Genomic DNA, 13,269 nt, shown 5'->3' on the forward strand with positions numbered 1-13,269 from the left:
AGACACATAAAATAAATACACAAACCAAAATGATGCATTTAAAATTGCATACTTGTTGAACCGCATAGTAATGTTATCAGTGGTTTCTGTTATTCTGGAGGCATCAAAATGTTTGACTTCTAAGAAATGCTTACAAAGCACTTGAAGTGAAACAACACGATCTTCATGAGCAAGAATGTCAGCTTCAGTAAACTGATGCTTCTTTAGAAGACTCTGGACATCAGAAAGATTAGAGCCATAGAAGTCTGATGACAAAGCCTTTTCAATCTGAAAAGCATTTTTGCCAAATGTTGGTAAAAATTTCAAATTTATAGAACAACAACTAAAGTTTTCTAATCTTTAAAAGATGTCAATCTGGCAGTATTTCTGAGCCAAAAATTTGACTTTATAAATTATAATGGAAATAAAAATAATGAAATATAAGTTCTACTGATCATCACTAGAAGCTACATTGTGCTATGTGCAAAATGAATAAAAAATAGTTTATTAAAAAAAAAAAGACCTCTCCTAGCCAGAAACCAAGATCTTGTGCATCATGCGAAAATGCTTGCTGCTCATTGGCTTCCAAAAGTTTCTTTGTTTTAATATTACAACATTCACAGAGCGTCTTCCATGTTGACTCAATTCCATCTAACCTTTCTTTGAAAAGTGCTTCACTTCCTTGACATTTGTTCTGTTTAATTAATGCTAAAGAAAAGCTTGTTATGATATATTTTATTAAATTGTTTAATTGTATTGAATTTTTAGTCAAGGTATGCAACACGCCTTTCACATTTTATAACTGATACCTCAGACAAAATATTTTTTCTGAATTTTAAAAATTATGGAAAATTCTAATGGAATAACAAGGATAACTAACCATTGCCAACATTGATTGTGCCAAGAACTCTGTCTTTATTTGATGAAACTTCTGCTTCTAATGCCTGATGTTTTTGCAACTTTCCCTAAAAAACAATCATAAACCAATTGCAAGATATGTATGGAATTTATATATTACATTAAAAAAAAAAATTTATCATAGGCTAATGTCCAACTGAATAAGAGATTTGTTTGACTAAATTTCTGTCAGACATCATCCCCAAGAGATTTTACATTATACTTTTACCCAACAATCTAAATCTTCATCAAAACATAAAAAAAGATTCATATAATTTAAAACTATTTTAAAGTTATTTAATTATTATAAAATCCTTTTTTAAACTTTATCATTGGATAATCTACTTTTGTGTAATGCAAATCTGATAGGGGAAAAAAAGAGTTTAACAATAACAAAATTAAACTTTTTTTTCAATGAAACAAAATGTAAATTGCCAAAAATTATAAAAAAATACACATCTGACAAAAACATCACACTGAATTAAGATTTCATCAGATGATGAGAGATATTATTGTAAATAAACTCTGAAAAAAGTTAAAAGCCAAAGTATTAAGGACAGGCTTTGTAGAATCCCTAAAGAAATTTAATACTTTTTTAAAGATACTTTTATCTCACAGGAGACAGGAATAATGACAAATGATTTTCAACACCCTACTTAAATAAGCAAACTTGCCTGTACAAGTTTTTCTTTTCTTTACCATATTTCCAACTTAAAATTATTTCTTTACACAAGTTGAAAAAGTTTTACCTGTATGTTTGATGAATCTTTATATGATTCATCCATAGCAGTTTGCAACTTTTCACTTATCCAAGCTTCAATATCATCTACATCTTTACTCACTGATTGCAGTGATTGAGATTCCCCTAGTTTTGATCGTCTTTCTACTAAAGCTTCTTTTAATGTCTCCCACCTTAAATAAATTAAAAGTATCGATTATATATTAGTTGTAAAACTAATACTTCTAATACACTTATGAGTTCTCTTATGATATATTTTTGAATCATGATAGAGCTACTGATGTAATAGGATAACAAAACAAAGACTTAAAAGAAGATAATCCTGTCTTTATACTACCTTGCCATTACAGCAAGTATTCTTGCATTTATTGTTTCATGATTGTAATGCTCTGCATTTATCAGGTCTTCAGCTGTTTGTTGCAACACTTGGATTTTAGCTTCCTGTTTGTATAATAACAATACAATTATATAGCTGTTGATAGTTGTTAATATAACCAAATAGGATTTAATAGAACCAAATGCATTCTCATTGTTTTGTTTTTTTATTACATAGAAAAGTAGAGAAGACACAAAAAATAAATCCTTTACTTTACAAGTTCTCAGGTTTTAAGTGCTAATTCAGGTTTTAATCTCTAATTAAAACTTTTTGAGGCACAAACCTGAATGGCAATCGCCTTTTCAAAGTCTTTTTGCTTCTTCATGAGAACATCAGTTGACTCGTTATCTTCATTCTTTAACGAGGCTTCTCTTGCATCCATCCAAGATTCAGCAAGTTCTGCATCTCGATTAAAAAGCATTTCATCCATGTTATCATCTAGAGTTTTCTTACGCTTGTTCCAAGATCTAAAAGTATTTTACAATCTTAAACTTTCATTAAGTTATCTGCTACATTTACTGAAAAACTAGTGTCATGTATAAAAATTGGATTTTAATAAATTATTTAAGTTGTAAAAGGTGCAAGAAGCATTCTGTCAATGATTTTTTTTTTATAGAAGAACTTTCTTTCACTTTGTCAAAAACTGTCAAAGTGAGTAATTAAAAGCCTAAAAAATCATTTAAATTTATTTAGTGGATGCAAAGTAGCTAATTACATTCATAAACAAACAGTCCTATAATTAGTTGCTATGATTATTATTGTTTAGTATTTTTAATGATTTAGATTAATTTTATTTAATGCTTTTAAGTATAAAAAAATTTAAAGAGATTTTTTCTTGTTTAATCAATGATAAAGCTAACAAATTCTTAGAGACCATCATTAAAGTGTAAAATTCTTAGAGACCAAACTTTTGTTTAAAGTAACTGCTTGGCAAGCAAAGCTTGATGTATAAAAAAAAAAAAAAACTATTTAATACAAATTCTCACTTTTAAATAACAAGAGGAAATAAATGCTAAATAATTTAAAGTTAAATTTAATCAAAATACTAATTAAAAAAACAGGAGAGCCTTCTCAAGGTAAAAGAGATTTTGAAAGGCAAAAATGACTTCAGTAAATTTTTGGTTCCATGCATTTATAAATTCAATAGAAATTACTAAAATGGTTTTTAACAAACCTCATTTTTTAAGAGAGTTTTTTTTAAAAATGTAATTTTCCTTTTTAAATTGAAAAAAAGACAAGCTACTTACATTTCAAGGTTTTCTCTGCTTGATTTTATATCTTGAATTTTTTCCAAAATTTCAGGAGAATTGAAGTGTTTTTCATTGATCAGCTTTTCACCAAATGAATTAAAATTGTCAAATACCACTTCCCGAGAATCGATTTCAAACCTATGCTCCTATTCAAACAATTTAAACTAATTTCACATCAAACTCATTATAACTATCATCAAAATCATCATCAAAATCATCACCAAAATTATCACTTTCTTTTGAAAACAACTGCAACTGCCATGTTGATAAAAAATAAAAGTGGGTGAAATAAAAACCTTTAAATAGGTTAATATATGAGTAGAACTGCAATTTAATTGAATTAAAAATTTCATTAAGATGCATGACATTTACAGTGTTTTTCATAAATTTAGACGCACTCATTTTTTTTTACATATATGTAAGAAAATACTTAAAATAAAAATAAAATAAAACTGCTACCGCTATGCTTGATATATAATTTAATAGAGGAAGTGAAACTCTATTACAGAGCACCTTAATTTTTTTTTACAGGATGTTTATTACTCATTCTATACCAATTAACACAAAAAAGTTCATTGATAAGCTTGATGTTATTTTATTCATAAATTTAGACGCACAATCAAAAAAGTCTTATATCTTGTTAATTGATAGTAAATTAGTAGTTTTTTTTCCCATATTTCTCATTTATAGGCCTAAATTAATTGATTTTGTCAAAAAAGCCTTATATAAATATGACTTACCTGGAATTAGTTACTCATTATTTAATAAATAAACAAAAGTTGAGTTAGTTTTGCACTAAAAAGACGCGAAAAATGGGCAAAATACGTATCACTCAAGCTGAAAGATGGCAAATAATTGCTCACATCAAAGAAGGAACCAAAAGTAATAGAGAAATCGCCAGGTTAAATTGAGTTTCTGAGAAATGCGCTTGGACAACAAAGCAAAACATTCTTCACACTAGTGGTGCCAGCAAGAAAACAAGGCCAGGTAGACCCTTGTCAACCACCAGAAAGGACGATAGTGCCCTTTTTAGAGCTATCAGAGGTAATCCAAGAATTAGTTACAAAGAATTGACCACAGAATTCAATGCAACGCGAAATAAATCTATTTCTCAAAGCACAGTCCGCCGAATACTTATCAAATACAAGATTGGAGTCTACTCTGCTTTGAAGAAACCGCTCCTGCATCCGTATGATAAACAAAGGAGACTAAAATGGCATTGTGAAAGAAGGTATTGGATAATAGAACAATGGGAAAACATTATGTGGAGTGATGAGAGTAACTTTGAGCAAATCTTACATAACAGTCAAAAGAATGGCTCACAAAAAGTAATACTCCAGGTACATTAGACCGACTGTACAAAGTGGAGGAGGCTCGATAGGAATCTGGTCATGCTTCAATTACAAAGGTGTTGGTATGTGCCAAACATACACCAGAAGAATAACTCCAGAATATACATAGAAGTACTGGAAAACAACATAATTCCATCAATTGACCTACTTATTCTCAATGATAAACCATGGAAACTTTAACAAGATGGCGCTACTGCACATACTGCATACTACACAAAGGAGTGGCTCAACAATAATAATATCAAGACAATACTGTGGCCACCATACTCACCTGATTTGAAACCTGAAAACATTTGGACTTGGATTGACCGTGAATTGACAAAGGTTCAAATTTCCACACTTGGCCAGGTGAAGGACATCCTTAAGGAGACCTGGTATAGGGCCCCAGAAGCGATGTGAAAAAATCTTGTTGAGTCTATGCCTAGAAGAGTTCTTAGTTGTATTAAAGCAAAAGGCGGATACACAAAATATTAATTGGTTCATAAATTACGCCTCCTAATGTATCATGCGTCTAAATTTATGAATAATTTTTTGTCTTATTTTTTTTAAAACCATATAGTTGTACCTAATTATTACTTAGTATTTGTATTTTTTTTGTAAACTTTTGTATTCTGTATGTATTTATCTAATAAATAAAAACTAAACCGAAATCTTTTTTCGTTATTGTTTTATCATTAAAAAACTAAAAATTTCTATTCTCAAATATGAGTGTGTCTAAATTTATGAAAACCACTGTATATTTGAAAAGTTTTAGAAGAATCCTAAGTTTTTTTGTACTAAATATCTAAACATAACTACGAATAAATTTATTTATAGTATTATTTACTTTTTTTATAATAATGATATATTTAATTACAAATTGTTTTAGGCCAAAATGTTTACATTTATTGTTATAAAAATGAATAACAAAGAAATAAAAACAACATTAAATAACAGAAAAATGTTGTAAACATAAAATTTAATAATTTAAATTCTTTACCTGATGTCTATCAAGCATAGCTTCAGCCCCAACAACATCTGATGCTAGATCATCAGATGAAACTAATGCATCAATACTCTGAATCCAAGATAATTGATCTCTGATAATTTAAATTAAATTACATTTTAAATTATTTAACTAAACTAAAATGAACCAAAGTTTTTTACCAAAAAACCTGGAATTTTTATCAAAAGAATATAAATGCCTATAAAAAAAAACAAAAAAAAACAAACAAAAACACTGACATACTTTATATAAAGGTGAACAAAACAAAATAAAAATACTTACCGATAATCATTAAGAAATTTCTGAAAAACATATGATTCTGTCAATTTTGTTTTTCTTTGATCACCTTTACCTTTAAGCTCCACCCAATTTTCAGTTAAACTATTAAGTTTTTCTTTGATTAACCCAGCTGAAGTGGGATGGTTATCTATAAGTTTTCCGGCTTCTGCATTTAAGGAATTTACCTGTTAAATTTTTAATATCATTTAAAAACACATATAATAAAATGAAACAAAATTTAAAATGTAGAAATTTATTAAACTAAAATAAAACTTTGTTAGTTAATATCAATTTGACTTTTTAAAAATATTTCAAAAATGTGCACACTTTTTTTTTATTTAAAAAATGATATAGTTAAACAAAATATAAAAACCTTTTCTTCTAATGCAGCTAAATCACGCTCTAAAACTTCATGCTTTCGTTGAAGTGACTGGACACTAGCAAGATCATTGCCATAGTCTATAGATGATAGTGCAATATCTTTCTCATCTATCCAAGCCTTAGCATCATCAGTGTCACTAAATTTATAACAATTTTTTAGCTATAACATAAAAAAAAACCTTTTATAAAACTAACAAAATTATTGTAATAAGTTATCATGAATGGAAAATTTCAGCTTTAAGTTACACTTTCTTAAACAATATTACTTTTTGCACCCAGTTATCATTATGGTAATTTAAAAAAATAAAAAAGGAGCATAGACATCAGCAATCTTAACAATCTAATAAATAAAGATTTTTAACTAAGCAATGTTTATGGTAAAATTATAATGCAGTAATTTTCTATATTCTGATGAAATAAAAAGTTTAACACTTATAAATTTCACTTTTTAAAGTAAAAAAACTGTTTTATATGGTTTTTTTTTTTAATGCAATCTTTTAGTTAAGTATATTACCGGTGGAACTTGTGAATCTCACTAGCACTTTCTAGAACTCTCTTTCTTTGTAAGGCATTCTCTGACATTTTCTCCCATTGTTCAGAAACATTCTAAATGCAAGCCCAGAAGAATTTTAGACAAATTAATGCTTAACACAAAAACTTATTATTGCTTCCTAGTTTTTAAAAAAAAATCTTTAAATTATAATAAACCTCAAGGATTGCATGCACTTTTTCATATTCACTAAAATTTTCTTCTTTTAATTGAGAGCACAACAACTGCAGTTCTTTAATTCTCTGTTCTTGGGCCACCATATTCTATAAAATTATTACATTAAAAACTGATAAAGCTCATTTTGAAGTTCATTATGCTAAAAATAAGTAGAAATTTAAAAATAAAGACCTTTTCAAATTCATCATACTGCTTTTGAAGATTTTCTACACCATCCATATCCTCACCAACCTCAGAGCTCATTGTTATTGCCTCCTGATGTTTATTAAAAAGATATGTAAAAATGTTATCCAAAAATTTCAACTAAAATTTGTTTAATTTAATTAGAGACAGATAAAGAAGTTTAACTACATCTATAAAACATTAATTTTCTTTCTGCTTCTATTATGCTATTCTTTTCTAAAAGTGCATCAAAGAACTAACACAATCTTGTATCCAGCTTTGAATCTGTTTTGCCTCTCGAAGCATTGCATTCTTTTTCATGGATTCTTGTAGCATAATATTTCTTTGCTGAGCTTTAGCAATTAGATCGTTGTACCTTAATATTAGAAATAAGTTCAAATGAAGTATAAAGTAAGTTTCTGTTTTTCAACTTCAAGATAAATTTTACTGCTTCAAAATGTAAGATTATGTTTTATATTAACACTTGCAAAAAAAACCAACAGAAAAAAAATTTCAACATGGAAACCAAGGTAACTGAATCAAATTCAATATTTCATATCAGTACTTCAGGAAAAAGGACCTTTTGATGCAAATTTGTGAAGATTATATTGTGTGTTGGCAGTAATAGATCCAGTGGTAGGGGTTGGTGGGGGGAATGGAAGCATGGTTCCACCTAAGGGTCTGCGTATCGTTATCGGTATATCGGTATGAACCGATATTTTGAACCGATAACGATATAAAATGATAACGATATCAAACGATATGAGTTTGCCTATGAAACGATAACTTATCGTTTGAAACGATAACCAAACGATAACTTATCGTTTGAAACGATATTATCGGCTTTTTTTATCGGTTTATCGGAATACATAAAAATAATGAGAATAGTTTTAATAAAGTCAGCCATTATAGAACTTTGATCTATAATGGCTGACTTTATTAAAACTTTGGAAGAAAAAAAGCCAAAAATTATGCATTTTAATTTTGGAAGTATACATATTTAGCACTTAGTTCAGATTTTTTTGACAACATATATTGTGTTTACTAATGCATATGATTGATTAAATGTAAAAAAATCAGGAGTGGGGGGAGTTTCAACCTGGGGTTCATTTTGGAGAACAGTGTTGCTTCACTTTTTCTTTACAGAATTTTTGTGAAGTTAGACATCTAGATAATATATACAATAGGGAAGGATTAACTTGTAAAACCGGTTAAGATAGGCAAAACGACATCTTGACTCGACTTGAAGATTTATTATATATTTGAACTAAAATTTGGCATTTAAAAAAAAAAAAAAAATTGGAATATTGTAAAAAATATCGTTATTATACCGATAAATATCGGTATTCTCGTTATTTTTATGTATTCCGATAAACCGATAAAAAAAGCCGATAATATCGTTTCAAACGATAAGTTATCGTTTGGTTATCGTTTCAAACGATAGCTAAACCGATATTATCGTTTCATAGACAAACTCATATTGTTTGATATCGTTATCGTTTCATATCGTTATCGGTTCAAAATAATAACGATACGCAGACCCTTAGTTCCACCCTCATCAGAAAATCGAAAAAAGAAATATTATTACTAATTATTATCTTTTTTCTACCCTAACAAAATGACAATAATTAATTAAGACTTGTAGCAATTACTTAAATCAATTAAATGAAACTTTTGTTTTTACTTATAACAGCAAAAGTTTGATTTAAAAACATAAAAAATAACAATAAAAAATCTTAAAATTATAAAGATATAGCAACAAAATACCTTTTATTCAATTTTTCTTGACGGCTTGCAATACTTTCGGCTTCAGGAATATTTGACAACATATCTTGAGAAGCTTTTAATGAATCAATTTTTCTCAAACACTCGGTTGGAACGAATCCTTGGCTATCATCACTTTCAACTTTCCACCATTCACGATTTGAACTATTCAACAGTGTCAATATTTGCCCCTTTTCTACAGAAATCTCATGAGGATTTTTTTCATCATAGCTGTGTATAACTTCAACAACTTCTTTATTAGACAGATCACCAAACATAAATGGCTACATATAAATAATATTTTTTATTAAACTACCAAACATAAACAGATATTTAGTAAAATCAATATTAATAAATCAACAAATGTGAAATGGCTATAAATTTAAAGAGTTCTATCTTCATTTAATGAAGTGCCCCTCTCCATTCAAAGAGTTGCTATAATTCCAAACTGATTCTAATTTGTTTTTTATGGATTGCAGCTAAATTGAAAATTTAGAACTTTCTAAAATAGTTGTCTCAATTGGAGTTCTTGAGAAATATCATTAAGAACAAACTAGGCTCAGGTTTAAGAATAAACTTTTTTTTTGCATTTTTTGAATTGCAAAAAATTATACACCCTTTCAAATAATTACTTTTTTCACTTGTTTCTTGAGAGTACCCACCAAGAAATTATCAGAACTAACCTTGCATTTCTGGCTTTGTTCATTTAAAGTGCGAATAACAGAATTGTATGTTCAATATCTGCCATAAGAGCTTCGTGTTTCTTAAGCATAGCCTGTAAAACATTTTTAAAATTTGAGAATTACAATAAACTTTTTTTTAATACTATAACAAACAGATTTCAGGATAATATGAAAAGCTCTCATTAGTTTTTTCTTAGTTTTTAAAAAGCAGAAAGTAAAATAGAATCTTTCACAAAAAAAATATTCAAACTTTTTCTTTTAGATCTTGTATACAAATAAAGTCTTAGAATTCAATGAAATTAATTCACAGGTTACAAATAAAAATGAGTTCACAGGTTACAAATAAAAATAAGTACACAGGTTACAAATTTAAAAAAAGTATTGTGATAAATGATGCTTCATAAAATTATTTTAACTACTTAAAACTTGTTGCCAAAAAAAAAAAAAATCAAGTAAAAAAATTTTTACCTGAGCTGTATCTTCATCTTTCCCATATTCAGTATTACTAGCAAGTGGCTCTTTCTCTAGCATCCAAGACTCAGCATCATCAGCATCTGCAATGTACTGATGTGTCTCAATAGCATCAAATAACTCCTTCATACGCAGATCACTTCGAGACTGAAGCAAAAATTTTTAACTATTATAGCCATCATCTTAAAGAAATATAAAATTCTATTTCAAAATTATGCTAGCTTAAATATGCAGTGTAATTATGTTAGTTTAAATATGCGGTGTAATGTAATAAAATGTTAAAGGGAATTATAGAACCCAGAATATGAAATTAAAGAAACTGAAAACTTAATTTTTCTTAACAAATTTGTTGAAAAATAATTGAAAAAAGAAATTTTCATTGGCTTTTAAAATTTAACATTGCTTATGACTGGCTGATTTTACTTTTACATTTTTTTATTTTTTTGACAAACATAGAGAGTTCAAAACAGTTTACAAATGAGTTAATTGAACAATAATTTACAGGAATGGTGTATTTTATAAAAGAAATTTCAAAGAGAAATCTAAAAATGTTAAGCAAAAAGAAGTTATAGTATGTCTAATTGTACTTGAAAGTTTTTTAAATATCAATTAAAATCATATTGAAGACTTCAGGTCTCTGCTTCAGTTATTCTATTTTGCTTGAAAAAAAAATATGATAACTGAATACAATATAATTGAAAATATTTCATGCTTGTTGAACTTTTTAAAGCCTTACAAATTTTTGACATGAAATTTTTTTACCTTGAGGTCATTCCACAAATTACTCAAGTAACCAACTTTTGCTGCAATATCTTCAGAATTATTGTGATCTAGATAAATAGCTTATCATAAAAAATTTAAGTAAACTAACATATAAACAATCAGAGAATGAACATTTGATTTACTCAAAATTCACAATTTATTAAATAGGCCTTAATATGACAAAAATTTGCTTAGCTCTGAGAAAAATCTTTGATGTTTTCCATAATAAATGATATAGGGTTGGTTGTATAATTCATTTTTATACTCTGAGCCAGGGAGAAAGTAGCAAATTTAAAAAATAATCCCCCCTCTCCCCTAAAAAAAACCTTAATGAAAATAAAAATTCTTAAATATAATTTTAGCATCATTTTATTTTATCTTTAAAGATTTTTTTAAACTTTGTTAAAGTTCTTAACTAAAATGTTATTACCACTTTATCTTAATAAAAATAATTTTACAAACAATTTTGTTTATACTAATTGCTGCATGGAATATAATTAGCATATGCTACTATTATATTTTGTTTATGTGATCATATGAACAGATTTTATTATACAAACTTTATTACTTCAAATCATTGTTGTAAAGAAGTTCTTGAATATAAAACAGATTTTGGTATTGTTTTACAAATAGAGAGATAATATGATATATTCTTCCAGAGCAATTAAGGAACAAAGAAAATCTTGGGTATTATTAAGCAATTGTAGATTATGCGCAGTAGTTTATCAAATAAAGATGGACAATACAGTACAAATGTATCATTATTATCTCAGTACTGTAACTTGCTCTTATAATCTTATTACTGTTCAATTACCATGTGTAAATGCATCACATAATCTCTAACCTTTGGCACAAAGTACATTAAGAGCCTGATTTGGATTTTGAATTAAGAGCAGCAAAGTTTTCTAATCTATTTAAAAAGTGCTTTAGGTTACTTACTAAAATAGTAAATTTAATTTCTTTTAGATTTATCCACATCATGAAGCTGCAGTTACATCAGAAATTTTTTACTAAAGGAAATTAATTGAAAGTAGCTGGTAAATTAAGCCCAACAAAGGAGTTAATATCAGTTAACCAAATAGATATCTTGAAGGACATTTCTCTAAATTGACTACTTTTGGCTTTTTTTTACCATCACAAAAATTAAAATACATTTTAATCTCAGCTGTAATTGAATAATACTCTTTAAAGTAGGACATTTAGGCAAAAAAAAATTTTTTTTATAAGTGTTTTTTTTAAAAGACATTTAGGTGCTTGAAGCATTAATGGAAGCTCCAAATTTACATTGACTAAATTGGGATGTAACAGGAAAAAAAACATTTCTAGATAAAAAAAACTAACCTGTTTTAACTAATTCATTTCCTAATGTGCAAACTTCTGTAACATCTTTTTCATGAAGAGCAATTTCTGTCTGTAAAGAATTTCTATTTATATAAAAATGTAAAAACACTTGCCTTGGTTATAAGATTTACTAATATGTTCTAAAAATTACCACTAAAGCTTGATGTTTTTTCAGGAGATTCTGTGCACCAATTAAATCTTTTCCTAAAATATAAACTCTTAATTTTTAAATTATCAAATGAGAAAAAAAATTTTAAACAACAGCACTTTTGACTTAATTTGATGAAAAACTCCTTATTTGCTGTTATACAGCATGCAAAACTGTAATAGTTTTTAAATGACCTCAACCTTAAACTTCACTCTCAAGCAAAAAAGAAGGACCTTATTAATGTTAGAGTATTGAAATTCAAAATCTTTTTTTATTATACCTGTGTGCAAAGAAGAAACAATTGGTTCTTTTTCTTTAATCCAGCCTTCTTCATCCTCAATATCATGAAAGAGTTGATGAAGTTTTCTGGAATTCTCCAGTTCAGTTTTACGTTTACTAAGAGGGATTTCGAGATGATTATAGCGGTCAAAAAGGGCAACTTGCTTTAAATGTATTTCTTCAGCATTAAAGTGGCCATTGGCAACAAATTGGGCAGCACTCTCTTTTATAGCTTGAAGTGGCTCCTATTGAAATTAACTTTAAAAATAGAGAAAGAATTGTAACAAGCTGATCTTTAAATCAAATTTGAAATTGAACAATTACAAAAGGTTTACAAATTCTGGATTTTTAAAATTTTTTAAAATTTCCTTTCAAAATAACCTTGTGAGAAAGAACATCAACTTCAAGCATATTTAACTTCTTCTGAAGATTCTTTACATTCATCAAGTTCTAAGAATGATAAGAAGTAATAAAATCCACAAGAGTTAATCAACCTAAATAAATGTCATTGTAAATCAAGCAAAATTGTAATAGAGCTAATTTTTTTAGCAAATGTAAAAATGTAATATATATAGGCCTGTGTTACTGTGATTGAAAAAAAGTAATTATTACACAGATAAAAAGTTTGACACTTTAAATTTCAGATAATTTGAATCATATTTAATAAATAATCCTAATATCACTATGCCACTAA

The 13,269-nt window shown here is 27.6% G+C and overlaps 1 protein-coding gene across 1 annotated transcript in view; it reads right to left on the minus strand.

Annotated features, from left to right (window-relative positions):
- The window catches only part of LOC145181547 (spectrin alpha chain, non-erythrocytic 1-like), a 34,937-nt gene that overhangs the window by 6,398 nt on the left and 15,270 nt on the right, over window positions 1-13,269 (minus strand). The window contains 23 exon segments of the mRNA XM_090100270.1: window positions 53-267; window positions 503-687; window positions 860-944; window positions 1,626-1,788; window positions 1,953-2,056; window positions 2,275-2,458; window positions 3,239-3,387; window positions 5,573-5,672; window positions 5,861-6,042; window positions 6,231-6,375; window positions 6,753-6,844; window positions 6,947-7,051; window positions 7,137-7,220; window positions 7,389-7,503; window positions 8,895-9,175; window positions 9,575-9,624; window positions 9,627-9,666; window positions 10,043-10,192; window positions 10,808-10,875; window positions 12,149-12,218; window positions 12,300-12,352; window positions 12,577-12,820; window positions 12,957-13,025. Coding sequence (XP_089956396.1) covers window positions 53-267; window positions 503-687; window positions 860-944; window positions 1,626-1,788; window positions 1,953-2,056; window positions 2,275-2,458; window positions 3,239-3,387; window positions 5,573-5,672; window positions 5,861-6,042; window positions 6,231-6,375; window positions 6,753-6,844; window positions 6,947-7,051; window positions 7,137-7,220; window positions 7,389-7,503; window positions 8,895-9,175; window positions 9,575-9,624; window positions 9,627-9,666; window positions 10,043-10,192; window positions 10,808-10,875; window positions 12,149-12,218; window positions 12,300-12,352; window positions 12,577-12,820; window positions 12,957-13,025 — 2,933 coding nt within the window.

Source organism: Hydra viridissima, unplaced genomic scaffold (assembly GCF_058129835.1).
Source record: "Hydra viridissima isolate aposymbiotic clone 2 unplaced genomic scaffold, HvirCarnegie_v1 scaffold_10, whole genome shotgun sequence".
In the NCBI taxonomy this organism is placed as follows: Eukaryota; Metazoa; Cnidaria; class Hydrozoa; order Anthoathecata; family Hydridae; genus Hydra; species Hydra viridissima.